Consider the following 15,435-nt stretch of genomic DNA (forward strand, 5'->3'; position numbering starts at 1 on the left):
GGAAGCAAATAAACAGCAAAACTAAAAGGCAACTGACAGAGGGGGAGAAGATGATTGCAAACGACATATCCGATAAAGGGCTAGTGTCCAAAATCTATAAAGAACCTATCAAACTCAACACCCAAAGAACAAATAACCCAGTGAAGAAATGGGCAAAAGACATGAATAGACACTTCTCCAAAAAAGACAGCCTGATGGCCAACCGGCACATGAAAAAATGCTCAATATCTCTCATTATCAGGGAAATACAAATCAGAACCACAATGAGATTCCACCTCACACCCACCAGAATGGCCGACAGTCACACCTCAGCGACAGCAGGAGCTGGCGAGGACGCGGAGAGGGGGGGCTCTGTGGCCCTGCTGGTGGGGGTGCGCACGGGAGCGGCCACTCTGGAAACCGGTGTGGAGGTTCCTCCAGACGTTACGAACAGGACAGCCCGGCGGGGGTGCTGCTCGGCATTTACCATGCGACCCGGGGCTGCTGTTTCGAAGGGCACGTGCACCCGGCGTTCGCAGCGGCACTATGGGCGGCAGCCAGAGCGTGGCGGGGCCCGAGCGCCATCGACGGGCGGGTGGGTAAGGGCGCCGTGTGCACATACGACAGAGGGTTACTCGGCGATCCGACGAATGAAGTCTCGCCGTCTGCGACTACGTGGGTGGAACTAGAGGCTGTCGTGCTGAGTGACGTCGGCCGGAGGAAGACAAATACATGGCTTCAGTCATACGAGGACTTTAAGATACAAAACAGATGAATATTAGGGAAGGGAAGTAAAAATAACATAAAAACTGGGAGGGGACAGAACATGAGAGACTCTGAAGCTGGAGAACAAACATGGTTATGGGGGTGTGGGGGGGGCTGGGTGTGTGGGGGGGCTGGGTGTGGGGGGGCTGGGGGTGTGGGGGGGGGCTCGGGGGGCTGGGGGGGCGGTAAGGCCTCTACTCCTGAAGTCACTGTCGGGCCATATGCTAACTGGCTTGGATGTAAATTAAAAAATAAACAAAACAAAAAAACCCCCACATTTAAACAAACAAACGAAAACGTGGTTCTGTGACGTGTGGGCTCTGTGTTGGGCCAGCTACTGACCCTCAGCCTTTCCGGAAAGTCCTTTGTGCCACGGGGGCCATAGTCATTTCTTCCTGCCTTCCTGTTCGTACTGGGAGCGTGTCCACCACACCTGTCCAGTGACAGCCTGGCAGGTCTGTGATTTAAGGTGTCCCACCCCATGGGAGCCCGGAGCTGTTTTGACCTCTCGTGACATCAAGGGTCTTGGCCTTCTAACTGTCTTTGGAAGAAAGTCTGGACCTTGGAGGCCCCACATCGTTTGCGCCCTCTTTGGGGACACCACTTATATCCTTGGTTAAATCACAAAAAGCTAATCGATTTTAAGCCACACAAAGGCTGGTTAATTTAAAGCCCCATTAAAACAGGTACACCTTTAGGGGCACCTGGGTGGCTCAGTTGGATAAGCATCTGACTTCAGCTCAGGTCGTGATCTTGAGGTTTGTCAGTTCAAGCCCTGCGTCGGGCTCTGTGCTGACAGCTCAGAGCCTGGACCCTGCTTCGGATCCTGTGTCCCCTTCTCTCTCTACCCCTTCCCTGCTTGCACTCTCTCTCTGTGTCTCTCAAAATTGAATAAAAATTTTTTTTAAATAAAATAGTCTTTTTGACCTCAAACTAACTTTGGGGTTTTCAGAGGGTCCGCGGGAAGATAGATGTTATTTCTCCTTATAAAAATACAGAGGTTGTATTAATTAGGCTTATTTGACACATTAAGTTACACAGGGAAACTGTTAAATTAGAAGTGTTGCTAAATCTTTGTTACATTTGTATGCACATATGCCGTAATAGATACGTTTCAGAAATTAAGTAAAATGCCTGGAAGCTTATCAGAAGCCTTAGAGGCTGTATAATCAGCCATAATTCCAATTATTATCTTAAAATATCATACGCCATAGAAATAACCTAATTTTCTTTTCAACTGCACCGTTTTTGCAATAAACTGTCATCAGATCTTTAACCAGGGCTGTTTTGAGTCTTTTCCCATTTGGGGGTGGCTGCTGGTTTACTGACACTTTATGGAAAGCTTCTTACTATTAAGTACAGACACGCAAGTTTCATCGGCAGTAAGTACAGGACAGGCTTCCACAGGGACCCTGGGAGAGAGGTTTCTGGAAACTCTGTGACCATGCTGCTGAGCCAGAGGAGCCCTCCCGAAACGGACAGAGAGGCTGTTGGCCCAGGATGGAGCAGATTTACTTCTGTGGGCCCGAATGAAGCCGTGAGGAAGATCATCGCATCTATGACCTTTGGTTTGAATCGTGGCTGGTTCCTTAATGTTTGATTTTCCAGACTTAAGAAATCCTACTTCTCTTTTCTCTGAAGCTATCTATAGCCACAGCCATCTGGTAAATTATATCTTTGTAAACGGGATTGAGACATTTAGCTTTTCTCCCCACCGGATCCCTCCAAAACTCAGCAACTGCTACTAAGCACTCTGAGTTCCACGTGGATGCAGTTATTTGCACGGGCTCAGTGGGAATCCTCTCCCAGCAGCAGGACGCGATCCACACTGTCAGTTCTCTCACCGAGATGGACTGGGAAGCTGTGTCTGGAAGCGCGGTACCACATGGAGGTGAGAAACAGGCTGAGATGACGGAGTCCACGCCTACTGAGGGCCTGGAATACCAGCCTGGAGCCTGCTCACGGGTTCCTGGCCCTGCGGGTGAGTGAAGAAGTCACTTCTTGACAGACCCCGGAATCGCAGGGGCTCCTGGGGACCCAGAGAAGACAGGGATTCATCCATACTCCTGGGTCCTGAAGGTTAAGTCTGACCTGGCTTCTTAGCCTCAAGAGCCTACATCTGATCTGAGACTCCTTATAAAAGTTCTAGCAAAAACGACTTAAAAGAGCCTACGTGGTCAGTCACTATTTTTGCTATACTTATGTAAGTAACCGGGCCACATCTGATGAGACTCCACTTATTTTGCAAAAAACTTGTCTGACTTCAATCATCTTTAATGAAAGTGGGGGTTACTGTGGGGGAGAATTTTGTTTCGATAAAAGCAATGATACCCTTGTGGGTGTCCACAGGGCCACGTGGGGTGTCCACAGCGTTACGTGGGGTGTCTGCAGTGCCATGTGCGGTGTCTGCAGCACCATGTTTCTTCTTTGTAAACTGGCTCCTGCCATTTTGTGCGTTCTGTCAATAATTAACATTTCCAGATTCTCCCCAACCCTTCTGACTTGGAAAAACTAAAAATGAACACTGCCCTTTTCCCAAAGCCCACAGCAGCTGGACGCGTTGATATAAACTTCAGAGAAGCCACACCAGCAGACTGCGTGCCTGCTGCTGCGTGGGCCACCCGGAAGCTCCCACGACACCTCGGGCCACCAGAGACACTCTAACTACCCTCCAGGACACGCACCCACACTCCACCAGCTAGAAGCACGGAGACCAAGCTCCTAAAATCTCAACCGACTGCCCTCTGGGCTCAGAACCTGGGTTTATGATTTACACCAACATTAACCTTTGTTTTGTCTTTGTTTCCACAAACACACTTCCCATTAAATACCTGACACCTTAGAGAGAGGCCCGGCTTTGTCGGGGGGACCCACCTGCCGTGCTGATACCCGACTCTCTAAACTGCCCTGTTCTCAGGCCTGATGAGCGATGGAGCAACTGTTGACTCAGCGCCTGGACAGTGATGCTCCGGGGGAGGCTGTGCAGCTACAAAGTGCCACTCGGGCACCACACCCTGAGCTGCGGCATTTACAGCACCAGCGGGTACAGGAAGGGAGCCCTGACGCCACTTTTCCTTCCTAACAGAGAACACCCGTCACGTGGACGAAGGTGGAAGACACCCTCCCTGTGCCAGGAGGGAAGGAGGCCGGGAGAATTCTGGACAGACCACCTCTTACTTTCCGGCCGCCCAGAGATCGGTTACTGCCCCGCGCTGGCCTCTGTCCAAGCTCGCATGAGAACACGTGGGGCCGGCCTCGTCCACGCGTCTTCGCGACCTCACGGGGGCTCCTGGGCCACATAAAACTTTCACTAAATGAACGTGTCTTATGTTGACTGACTACTCAGGCTCAGCGGCAAAGCCTGAAGAGCAGCCTGCCTCCCGCACGGGGACTGTGCCCTGAAGCTGTGCCGCTTCCTTAGAGGCCTCAGGCCTCAGGCGGGTCCTTTCCCCGCACCTTCCGGAGGCGCCCACCTGTGAAAATACCCTGCTTCCTTCTGGTGTCGGACGCCCTGCCCGCCGGGCCCAGCCTCTGCCCTTACCTGAGCACCTGCGGCTCTCTGTCCCTGCCAACCGGGCCATCTGTCACCTGTCCCCGCTGCAGCCCCCTGTGATCCCCCGTGTCCTCTAGCCCGGGCCAGCCTGACCACACCACGTCTGAGAGGCCCGCGGGCTGCCGGGCACACTAGACAGTCGAGCGGGGGGGCCCCTGGGCTCCGCCCTGCAGCATCGGCCCCGAGGCCCCTGAGGAGGGCTGGAGACCACCAGCGGCTGGAAAGTGCGGCCGGCCCATCTGGTGCCAAGCCTGCCGGCCAGGGGCTCGGGCGCGGCGGGCCACATGGGCAGCAAGCGCAGACTGGGAGCGGGAGGCCTAGGGCCTTTCGGGACTGGGCCTCGAATGCCCAGAGCAGCCGGCTCCATCCAGTCGTTTCCTCAGACAAAACGGCTTTCTGAGCCGCCCCTCCAGGGATGGACTTCGGCAGACCAGGAGGAAATGGAACTCGATCGAAGGGGGGGGAGTGCACGCTGCCGACCCCAGGCCCCCAGCAGCTGGGGGTCCCTGAGGGCGTGGCGGCCGCGGGCCCAGAAGGGCTGCTGAGCAATGGAGGGTAACTGCCATTTTTTTCAAAGCTGTTTGTGCGTTTTGCAGACTTAGTGATTCACCCTAAGCTCTTTCCCTTTCCGAGTAATTTTTGTTCCCCAGGAAGCAAACGTCTGACAACAGGTACTTAAAGCCTCAACACATCGTAATGAAACTGCCTCTTGGTCCCGCCTGGGGAGCCCCTGGAGCCACGGGAAAGGCCGTCTGGCTGTGGATGGGTGGGGGGCGGGGGGGGTGGCACCAGCTTCCCAAGGGCGCCGGGCTCCACTGACACGGGACCCCCATCCAGACCCCACGGCAGGGCTGCCCTTGCCCGGGAAGAGCTGGGGTTGGGGTCTCCCCTGCCGGGCGGCCAGTCCATGCAGTGTGCCACCCTCCGCGCCAGGCTGCCCTGCGGAGCAGGGATGTGTCTGTCTTCTTCTCACGTCTGCCGGCACCTGCGACAAGGCTGGCACGTAGTGAAGACATTTTAATAATATGTGAAGAAGGCGCCATTCAGCGATGCTTCCTCCCCAGGCAGAAGGAGAAGGTCCGGCCAGGCTCCCGCCCCAGGGTCCTAGCAGGTGCTCAGCGGGCCAACCGCAGGCGTGGCCTGGCCACACGGGGCCCCCATCTGTGGACAGGCCCTCGACCAGCTACCCTGCATACCCAGAGGTGGGGATCCACTTTCATTTTCTCATGTGACCCCCACCAAGCCCCCATTCCAGCCCGCAGACACGGGGCCCAGAGGCCGGCCCCGAACTGAACAAAAGGTGTAGAGCCACTTGATGACTTGATCTTGGGTCTAGATGGGACAGAATCCTGGGGCTTACAGTTGGTCCTACAATTCATTTGGGAAAAGAAGCAAAAATAGGCAGGAAAAAACCTTTAAAAGGAGAGCCGGGCAGTGACCACAGACACTAGCGCTTCACCCGTAAAAGTGTGCCCTGGGGTGGGACCGGCGCGCAGCCAGAAGGAAGGAGAATCCAGGGACAGACCCGCCGCAGAAGGAGCTCTTCCGTGCATCGTAACGGCGGCATCTCGGATTTATGGGCAAGTGGACTTTCTAATAAGTGATGTTGGAATAACCGAATCACTATATAAAAAAAGATACAATTTGATCCATTCATGACCCCACGAGCCAGAACAGATTCCAGACGCAGGAGGTCTAATGTGATAGATGAGATGTGGGCGTGAGGAAGGAGAACATGATGGGGCAGGGACACCATTCCTGTGCCACAAAACCCCTGAACACGGGAAAAGGGCGACAAACAAGAATACGTAATAATAAAAAACATCTCACGTGGGGAAAACACATAAAACTGAAAGACAACAAGCTGGGAGAATCCTTGCAATTTACATCAGAAACAAAGGGCTAATCTCCCTGATGTATCACCAGCCTCTAAAAATAAAGACCATCAAACCGATAGAAAAACGGGCAAAGGATACACGCACACGGCCTTCTAACGCTTAAAGATGCGCAATCTGACTTAACATGAAAGAAATGCAAAGTAAACACTCACCGAGATGCCATGTCCCTCCCGTCAGACCGGCAAAAATCCAAACCTTGGCGACACGTGGCGTTGCCGGCCCCGGTGGAGTCTGGCCGCGCCCAGCCGCTCACACGCCTCACCTTCAGTGCACGCGGCCGCCCCGGGAACTGACCCAGAGGCGACACAGGGACAACATGCAGAGGCTCGTGCATGTAAACACGGCCCTGCTTGTAACTGCACACGGCTGGGGACCACCTCCTGCTCCCCAGTGGTGCGTGGGGCCGGCAGAGCAGCGGCCCCCACACACGTCCACGGTCTAATCCGTGGGACCTGCGGATAGGTCTCCTTACGTGGCACAAGGGGCTTTGCAGACTAAGTGAAAGATCCTGAGAGAGAGATTACTCTTGAGCTTGCAGGCTGGCCTGGGGTCATCACAAGCGTCCTTACAAGGGGAAGGGGGAGCGAGGAGGGTCAGCCAGAGCAGTGGCCTGAGGGATGCCGGGCCAGGGGTCCCCACAGCGTCCCCTGGACTGACGTGGGCCCACTGCTCGCCCGTGTCGGCCTTCTGACCACCTGAGCCGCCGGCAAACACATCTGAACTGTTGACGCCACATTTGTCACGTTTGTCACAGCAGCCACAGGACACTGATCAGCACGTCTGCTCAGTGTCCGCTGCCGTGAAATGCAGCGTCGGTGACGAGTCTGCGGGTAGAACACGATGTCCTCAAATCCTGTTGGAAAAGGCCAAGTGTGGAGAAACGTGCGAATGGAGGCCGCCACCGACTCACAAAGCAGGAGCGAACAGGCCTAGAAACCAAAGTCTGTCTCCAACAGGAAGTTCACAGGAGGAAGGGGACACAGGGTGGAAGGGAGAGCAGTAAAGCTTATACTTTCCTGAGTGAACCTGGTTTTACAGACGTTAACTTGGCCAACACCTTACGCAACAGTACATTTAATATAAAGGGCAATCCCTAAAAATTGAGAGCAAAATGAAACATAAACCGAGATGCGTATCCAGCAGGGGTCCATCAGGGAGAACTGGCTTCGGGGAAGAGGGGGGAACTCTGGGATGCTGCCCGGGGCCTCCAGCTGTGGCCACAACAAAGTCCCATAAAGAGTGGCCAAGTGCACCAGCAGCGAGCAGCCCTAACGCCCACACTCCGGTCTGCAAATGTCACCGCCCACCAGCAGGAGGCAGGGCCGCACGGGGAACCTGAGACTCTGCTCCTGGGGGCGAGAGCACCTGTGCCATGGCCAGCCGGTGTGACAGTGAGCCGGACAGCGAGCTGTGCCAAGAGGGCTCAGGAGCCGGCGCAAAGGGGCAGCGGTGGGGGCCACCAAACTGCAGCGGACTGAAGGGTGGCGGAGGCGTCCCGCCCACCAAGTCACCGCGCCGAGGCATGTGCTCCGCTGGCCACGGGGGACATGAGGGGGCCACCTCCGTCCTGGAGCGCCGTCTGGTGAAGGGGACGAAGGCAGTTACCCCGGAAGAGCGGTTTCCTACACACACGGCTGACAGCAAGTCTGTTTTGCAAATAACTATCGCGCCCATCAGAGAGCCGCGACAGAACCGGAGCACCCCACGTGGCAGCTCCTCCAGAAGAAGAGGTAGCAGTGGCGTCGCTGGCGGCCACGCTCTGCCGGGCACCGTGAGGGGGGGTGCGGCAGGGTCAAACCTGACCCGCCCCGCAGGCCGAGACCACGACGGACGCACACAAGAGCAGGTGGGAGCATGTCAGGGACCGGCACACACGACGGCCCAGGGGCCGCAGAGGGACCACGGGGAGAAGGGGAGCGGGTCCTTGGACTGCCCTGGACGGGCCTCGTGTGGACGGTGCTGTGAGCCACTGGTGGGCCACCACCAACACAGCCACGGAACAGCTGAGACCTGAGACGTCTCAGGTGAGCCTGATACGAGCGGCGGGCGTGAAGCATCTCAGGCGTGGAAGGGACCGTGGTCACCGCCTCTCGCAGACACACGCTGCGGAGCTCACCGGCGAGGGGGGTCGTTTCCAGCTGCCCGGCGTGTGGGCGGCAGGCGGCCGCAGCGCTGCTGGCTCTACGGTCCATCGGGCTGGGGGCGCGTGAGTGGCTGAGTGGCTCTCCTCCCCCTCATCTGTATTAGTGCTCGACATTTTTCCAAATTAAAAATTTAAATGAGGAGACGTGAGGCGCGAGCAGAGGCCTCCGCAGTAGCACCGGGTGGACCCGGGCTGCTTGCCGGAGAGGCAGAGCCCGCGGGACGGGCAGGCTGGGGGGACACGGGGCTCAGCTCAGCACTGGCGCTGGGGGAGGCCCGGGACCTGGGATCCTGGGGCTGAGGGCTGAGTGCCTGGGAAACTGCCACGCGAGGCGGCAGACCCCACAGGTGGCCAGACACCCGACTGGAGACGGGCCCGCGGGGCTCGGGGGACAGCCTGGCTGCAGGCGCCACGCCACCTCCCACTGCTGAAGAACAGCCTCCAGGCAGCCGCGTCACCAGCCACGTGGGCCACCCGGCCTAGCAAGGAAGCTTCGGTCCCACTGAGGCCACATGTGGGGGCGGCCGTTCCTGGCAGGCTGGGGGCTCACCCTCAGTCATCCAGCCACGTGGGCCGCCCCAGCCCCTCAGCCCAGAACCAGCGCGCCTCTCAGGCGTCAGCCCCCCAGCAGCCCCGCAGCCGGGACAATGACCCTCACACGCCGTCCGGGGACAGGAATGAGGTGGGAGCACCCTCCTCCGGAATCAGTCACTAGGGAGACGGCTATTTTAAGGCACAAAAGCGAAGCCTGGGTGACCCAGAGACCAACCCAGCAAGTTCACATTGTGCTCTGGCCCACTTCGAAGCACGTGGTCTGTTAGATGCCGCTCCCGGGGAGCCGGCCCTGCTGCGTTTCCTTGGGGCCGCACATCCGAAGGTGACGGGCCCCCTCCCGGCCTGGCCCTCAGCCCGGGGGGCGTCCAGAGCCGGCCCCCCCATCAAGTGAGCTCCCTGTGACAGGGAGAGGCTGTGCCCCGGTCTGGTTCCTTCCGGCCGGACACCTACCTCCCACTGCCCCTCCCACCGACGCACCCGGTTCTCCGACCAGTGCCTTGTGCCCCTCCCCCAACTCCCTGGGTCTTGGTCTGTTTGGTCCCTCTCTCCTCCAGAGTCGCCGCCCCTCAGCCCCACCCCGGCCTGCCCAGCAGGGCCCCTTTCCAGGGGGGCAGAACAGACAGACACAGGTCAGCCAGGCAGGTCCCTCAGCTGACTGGCGGCTCTGTGGCCAAACTTCTGAGAGCTGCTCATAGGATCACGCATGAAACTTAAGTCTGAACACGGGCTCTGCGGAGCGGCACCGAGATGGAAAGGCAGCGGCGCAGGAGGCCCAGGGGGCCGGGGCCGGGCAAGAGCTGTGAGCCGGCCTGGCTCCTGGAGACAGGCCGATGCCAAGCCCCCCATTAGTGTTCCAGGGCTCAGGTCAGCAGCCGGGGCCTCAGCAGCCTTGCCTGGGGCTCTGAGCCAGAACTCAGGGGCTCCCCGTGATCCGCACTGTAGTAGGCGTGAGACCTTCCCTGCTTTTAAGGCCGAGTAATATCATGTGGATGGACCACTGTGGACACGTGGGTCCCCCCCACCTCTGGGCTCCTGTGAATCGTGCTGCCTTGAACACGGTAGGTGTCTGTCTGAGACCCCACTTTCAGTTCATGTGGGGGCCGGCACAGAAGTGGGATGCATGGGCCATATGGTCCCTTGTGATATGCTAATGGCAGGGTTTTAATTTCTCTTAAATTCTCTTCTGTTCATTGGCCTATTCAAGATTTCAACTTCTTCTATCATCAACTTGGATAATTTTCTACTTTGCTTGCCTTTGGATTTTGATTTTGGTAGGGGTGTGTGTGTGCGCACATGCACGCTGGTTCCCTGTGGGACGGGATGAGGTCCCTCACTGCCCAGAGTCATCTGCGTGGCCGTGAGGGTGGAGGCTTGGGCACGTGCCTCCAAGGGTGGCCAGCGCCAGGCCACCAGCTGCGGGTGCCTTCACGCACTGCTGGCCGCTGCCCGCACACCTGCCTGCAGCCATGCTTCCCGAGGTTCCCTGAGCGACCTGCACAGCCGGGTCACCGTCAAGCAGGCGCCGGGAACGTCTCCGGATGTGAGCCTGGTCCAGGAGCGGGAGGAACAGGACACCTCGGGGCTCCCGCCACCAGAGACGGTGAGCCCCCAGAAAGGCTCCTCCTGGCTCGGCTGGAGAGTCTGCAGCTCTGTGTGGCTGGTCACTCATGTCCCCTGGGTGCCTCGTGGCACCACTGGGGCATCCTCACAAGCAGGGTTTAAGCCTCAGGACTGTTCTCTCCTCCCCAGCCCCCGCCTCCCATCTCCAGAGACCACATCAGGAGCTGGGATCACAGGGGGTCAGAAGTTTCCTGAGTTGGTGGGGTCTGTGGCCAAGGCACGTTGTACCCCAATTATCTTCATTCTCTCCCCATAAACTGTAGAAATATGGGACACGCTGCTCTGGCCACATCACGTGAGGCTGGCCGGTGCTTTCCTGTCTCCATGAGTAACAGCCCAGCCAGAGCCCTCCCACGAGAAGGGGGATGTGTCCCTGCACCAGATTTCACAGCAAGTGCCCTCACTCGGAACCCACAGCCTCCTGACGGGGCTGCACTGGGCGGGGGGCAGAGGCGGCCGGGCCCACCTTCCTGAAAACCGCCCGCAGTAGGCACTCCCAGGAGCCTCTGTGTGGCTCCAGCCCAGCCTTTCGGTAAGTTCAGGGGGAGGAAGGCGATGCCTGGGGTTGGGCATGCGGGGCTGCGGGCAGGAGGCGGCCTGGCCAGTGAAGGGCAGAAATCCGCCCGAGACAAAACCAGGCCCCGGGCGCCAAGAGAGGCCGGGGTGCAGGACAAGGGCTGGGACAACCCCACTCGAACGCCACATCGTGCCCACTGGGACAGACGCCCCCAGCTCAGGGGACTGCATGCCCAGGGGGCAGGCCTTTGCTTCCTATAGAGGGCTGTGCCCGTCTGTCGCCTCAACCTTTGCTTCCTGACGATCCGGCAGCCTGACCAGGTGCACACTTCACAGAGGCTCCACGGACCCCAGCCGTGAGCGGGGACCCAGCCCTGGGCCACGGACAGCATCACCAGGAGCCCGGATCTTACGGCATGGAGGACGTTTAGTCCCAAATGCCCCTGGTTAAGTCACGAGTGGGACTTGCTATTCCACCGCAGGTTGGCCAAGCCAGATCCCCACCCTCCCCCCACGCCTGCCCCCTCCCAGGCTGGGTGCCTCAGCCACAGCCAGTGGCCATCCACGTCCTCGGCCACAGCAGCCAAGGAGGGCAGACAGAGGCAACGGAAGCCGTAGGGAGCAGCTAGGGGCGTGACAGGGTCTTCATTTTCCAGTACGCTGGGAAAACACTTAGACAATAAAATCTACTCACAATGACAAAAATAGAGGATGTGCATGCACAACAGCCTAACAGGATAACTGTGCGAACAACACATGATAAACACAATAAAATGTGAGCGATTAATATGAAAATATATGACAACATTTAGATAAAAAGATACTAGGCCTCTAATAAGGTAACATATCAACTTTCTCCTAATCTTTACATGTAATTCCTACCCAAATTTCATGTTTATTTTGATCTTGACAAGATTTATGTAAAAGCTCAGTTGGAAAAATAGGTGAGGACAGCAGCTACCTTATAAGAGCAGGGGGCAGGAGGGGGCAGCTTACTAGGGCACGCGGGGCGGGGGCGGGAAGCCAGGGCAGACGCCTGGGTCCCCGGAGAGCGGCCCAGGGCGGGGAGCTTGCCAGGAGCGGGGCTACGTTACCGATGGAGTGAACAACGGTTCTCCAGACCGGGATTTCCTTTGTTCCGACTGAACACAGCAATACGGGTATTACAGCAAGGGCGCCGTTTGACTCACGAGCCCCTGGGGGAGAGCTGAGGCTGGGGCAGGGGGCAGGCGGAGGGGGCGATGGCGCTCGGGGGGGGGGGACAGACTGGGGGCGGGGAAGGGTCAGGGTGGGCGCGGGAGGGGAGGTCCAGGACGGGGGGCCAGAGGGGGCCGGGAGGAGAAGCGGGGGGCGGCTGGGCGCGGGGAGGGCTCGGGAAGGGGTGCAGCCCGCAGACCCCCCCCCCACCGCGGAAAGGCGGTGTGCCCAGCCCTCGCGTGTCAGCGGGGGAAGCAGGGCCGCCCCTCGCCCGGGGGCCGCAGCCCCGCAGAGGCGGGCGCTCGGGGAGGAGAGAGAAGGGCCCCTGCCCAGCAGCCGGGCCGAGGCGCGGACACAGGCCCCGCGGGTCACACCGCCTCGAGGCCCCGCTCTTACAACCGCGGCGGGCACCGCCCTGCCGCCGGCCCGCTCACGTGACCCCCCCGGCCAATCAGAGTGCCCCAGCACCCCCGCGTGATCGGTGGGCGTCGCAGCACGTGGTCGCACCCAGCCAATCAGAGGGCTGCCAGGTGTGAGCCCTGCGCGGGTTTCCGTGAAGTTCGGCCGCCGCTGCCCGTCTCCTCCCACCGGACCTTCCCCCGTGTGGCTCGCCTGGACTAAGGTCGCTGGCCCCCCGAGGCCCCAGGCACCGCAGCCGGCGCCCGCCAAGGTCAGCCGTCCCCGCGGTGGCGCCCATCTGCCCCACCTGCCACCTGACCCGCTGGCTGGGGCGCTCGGGATCCCCCGCCCCCACCCAGGCACCGGGGCTCGGGCGGCGGGCAGGGGTCCGCGGAGTGGCCGCTCCCGGGCGGGGACAAGGCCTCTCCACGCGCAAGCGGGGGTGCCGTGTTCTCAGCAGGTGGACTTCCACCACCAGCTTCCACTCTCCCTGGGACGGGATTTCTCCAGGAATCAGGAATTTGGGAGGGAAAGGGGAGGTGGTGTTTTAGTGAGGGCCAAGTTTCGGGTTTACTGGACGAAGGGGCGAGGTGGATGGAGGTGGATGGAGGTGGTGCTCGCACAGCCGTGTGAACGTGCGCCAGGCCCCTGACCTGCGCACCTACAATGGTTACAATGTACATTCTGTATTTTGTGTAACTTCTCTCTCTCTCTCACTCACACACACACACGCACACACACACTTGTAAAAAACTGAACCAAAGACAATAAGCAGTCTTTGCACCCAAGGAGCAGATACCGCAAGCTTAGATAATCCATTTTCGGGACCTACTGCTCCAAAGGGTGGAGCAGCCAAGGCAAAGAGCCACTGCTGGGAAGGGACTGTCACATCAGACACACCAAGTTCTCTGCGTCCATTCACTGGGAGACATCAGGGAGCTCTGGATATTTCTACCCATTCGACTCTCAGAGTCATTCCTACAAAGCCAGCCTTCACTGTGGTGCCCACGGGTGGCTGGGCCTGTGTAGACATCTGAAATAAGGCCACGTACAGAGAGAGGCACAGGTGGGCCAAGCCACACACGTGGAGCCTGCTTTCTGCAGTTGTGGGGAGCTCCCCAAGCCCATTCCTTCCCCGGTGGGGTCACTGCCCTCGCCATCGGGAGCAGCTGGAAGGACCAGAGCCCACCCCGCACAGGGCACCCCACAACCGCAGCCCAGAGACCCCGAGGCCTAATTAGCGGCCTCATTAGGGAGCAGGAAGGAACCCTCCAATTACACGGCAGCTTGCATCTAAGGACGAAGTCTCAGCGCGGCCCGTGGCTTCCTCTCTTTACCTCACGCCCCGCAGGGCTCCGTTTCCGGGACCCTGTGGCCAGCTGGCTCCTTAAAGCCGAGGACTGGTCAGAGGAGCCAGAGCCCTGGGGTTCTGCAGACACTGTGCGTGTGGGGGGTGCTGCTCAGCAGTGCAGTGGGGTGGTAGGGAAGGGGAGGGGGCGGGGGACAGTGAAGTGGCTGCCCCAGGTCCGTCCCCAACACTGCTCCTCAGCCCGTTTCCACATGTCTGCATGACTTCTGGGTCCCCATAGAAGCCAGTCTTGAATCCTGGTCGGGGCTAGTGCCCCCCAGTACCTAACCCTAAGCCCCACCTCGTCTACCCCTCGACCTTCCCCATGCCCTGTGGCCCCAGCAGACAGAATCTACACTCAGGAGAAGCAGGGAGGGCAGAGGTCAGCCTGACCGGCAGATGTTAAAAATACTCTCTCCTTAATGAGAAAGTGCTTGAATGAATCCCTGCAAGGGAGGAACTGCTCTGGGACTCTCAGGCCTCCGGGAACCTGGGGCACGGCTCCCCCACAGCTGTGTGGAGAGGGGGCCAAAGGCCTCATGTGCCAAGCCTCCTGAGCTGCTGAAAAGGAACTATCCATTCAGAAGCATCCACTTACAACAGACCCATCAAGGCAGAGTCCCGAGAGCTAATTTTAACCTTCCCAGAGTGCTTGTTAAGCTTCTTTGAGTTATAATTACCCCCAATCTCTAGACATGACAAGGCAGCAAGCAGGAAGTTAGATGCAGACAGGAGAGGATGGAGGGGCAGGGGGCGGTCTCCACGCGGGCCCGACTCGAGGACCCAGCAGCATGGCTGTCCCCGGTGAGGCCACGCCCCGCCGCACCCCAGTCCCGGGTGAGGCCATGCCCCGCCGCACCCCAGTCCCGCCGTCTGCCCCCGGCACCCCCCCACCCCTGGGCTCCAGTTGCAACAACGGTGTTGGAGCATCACAGTGGCTCCCAGACACTGGATTTCCGCTGCCACCCCCCCGCCACGGCAGGAGATTTAAGACGCTTCCCTTTGAGGCCCCATGTGGGCTCCTGTTTGGAAGGAATGTCGCTCTGCTGCAGGGACCATTGTCTCTCTAGTGCATGTCAGGGTCTTGGTCCTGCAGAGCCCAGAGCCGTGCCGTCTGCACCCTCAGCTCCCAGATGAGTTACAAGCCCCCCAAAGACCTGGACTGAAGCCCCTAGTGCTCCTGACCAAGGCTCCCTAGTGCCTCCGACACCCCCACATCGCCAGCTTGTCCACCTCGCCCACTGACAGGGACACGTGGGGGCGGCCTCTCCAGAGCTGGTGGGCAGAGGGGATGGTCCCGCATGGCCTCCCTGCTGGCTCTGCCTTACCTTGCCGAAGCTGCCCTTCCCGATGGCCCGAAGGATCTGGAAGTGGTCGAAGTTCACTGCAGAAAAAACAGAGGGATGCCCGTGAGGCGGCAGAAAGCCCCGTGTCCTCCACAAGCCCCTCAAGCCCCCCTGCC

General features: G+C 59.1%; 1 protein-coding gene across 3 annotated transcripts in view; it reads right to left on the bottom strand.

Moving 5' to 3' along the window:
* The window catches only part of STK32C (serine/threonine kinase 32C), a 72,404-nt gene that overhangs the window by 18,181 nt on the left and 38,788 nt on the right, over window positions 1-15,435 (bottom strand). Inside the window, exon 2 of one of the 3 annotated variants that reach the window (XM_039252434.1) lies at window positions 15,302-15,357. In XM_039252434.1, the coding sequence (XP_039108365.1) occupies window positions 15,302-15,357 (56 nt within the window). Of the gene's footprint in view, window positions 1-601; window positions 733-12,123; window positions 12,176-15,301; window positions 15,358-15,435 lie in introns of those variants that run through there. The other 2 variants (XM_039252437.1, XM_039252435.1) reach the window with 2 other exon arrangements.

The sequence above is a fragment of the Hyaena hyaena genome, unplaced genomic scaffold (assembly GCF_003009895.1).
Source record: "Hyaena hyaena isolate Hyena2069 unplaced genomic scaffold, ASM300989v1 scaffold_409, whole genome shotgun sequence".
Lineage (NCBI taxonomy): Eukaryota > Metazoa > Chordata > Mammalia > Carnivora > Hyaenidae > Hyaena > Hyaena hyaena.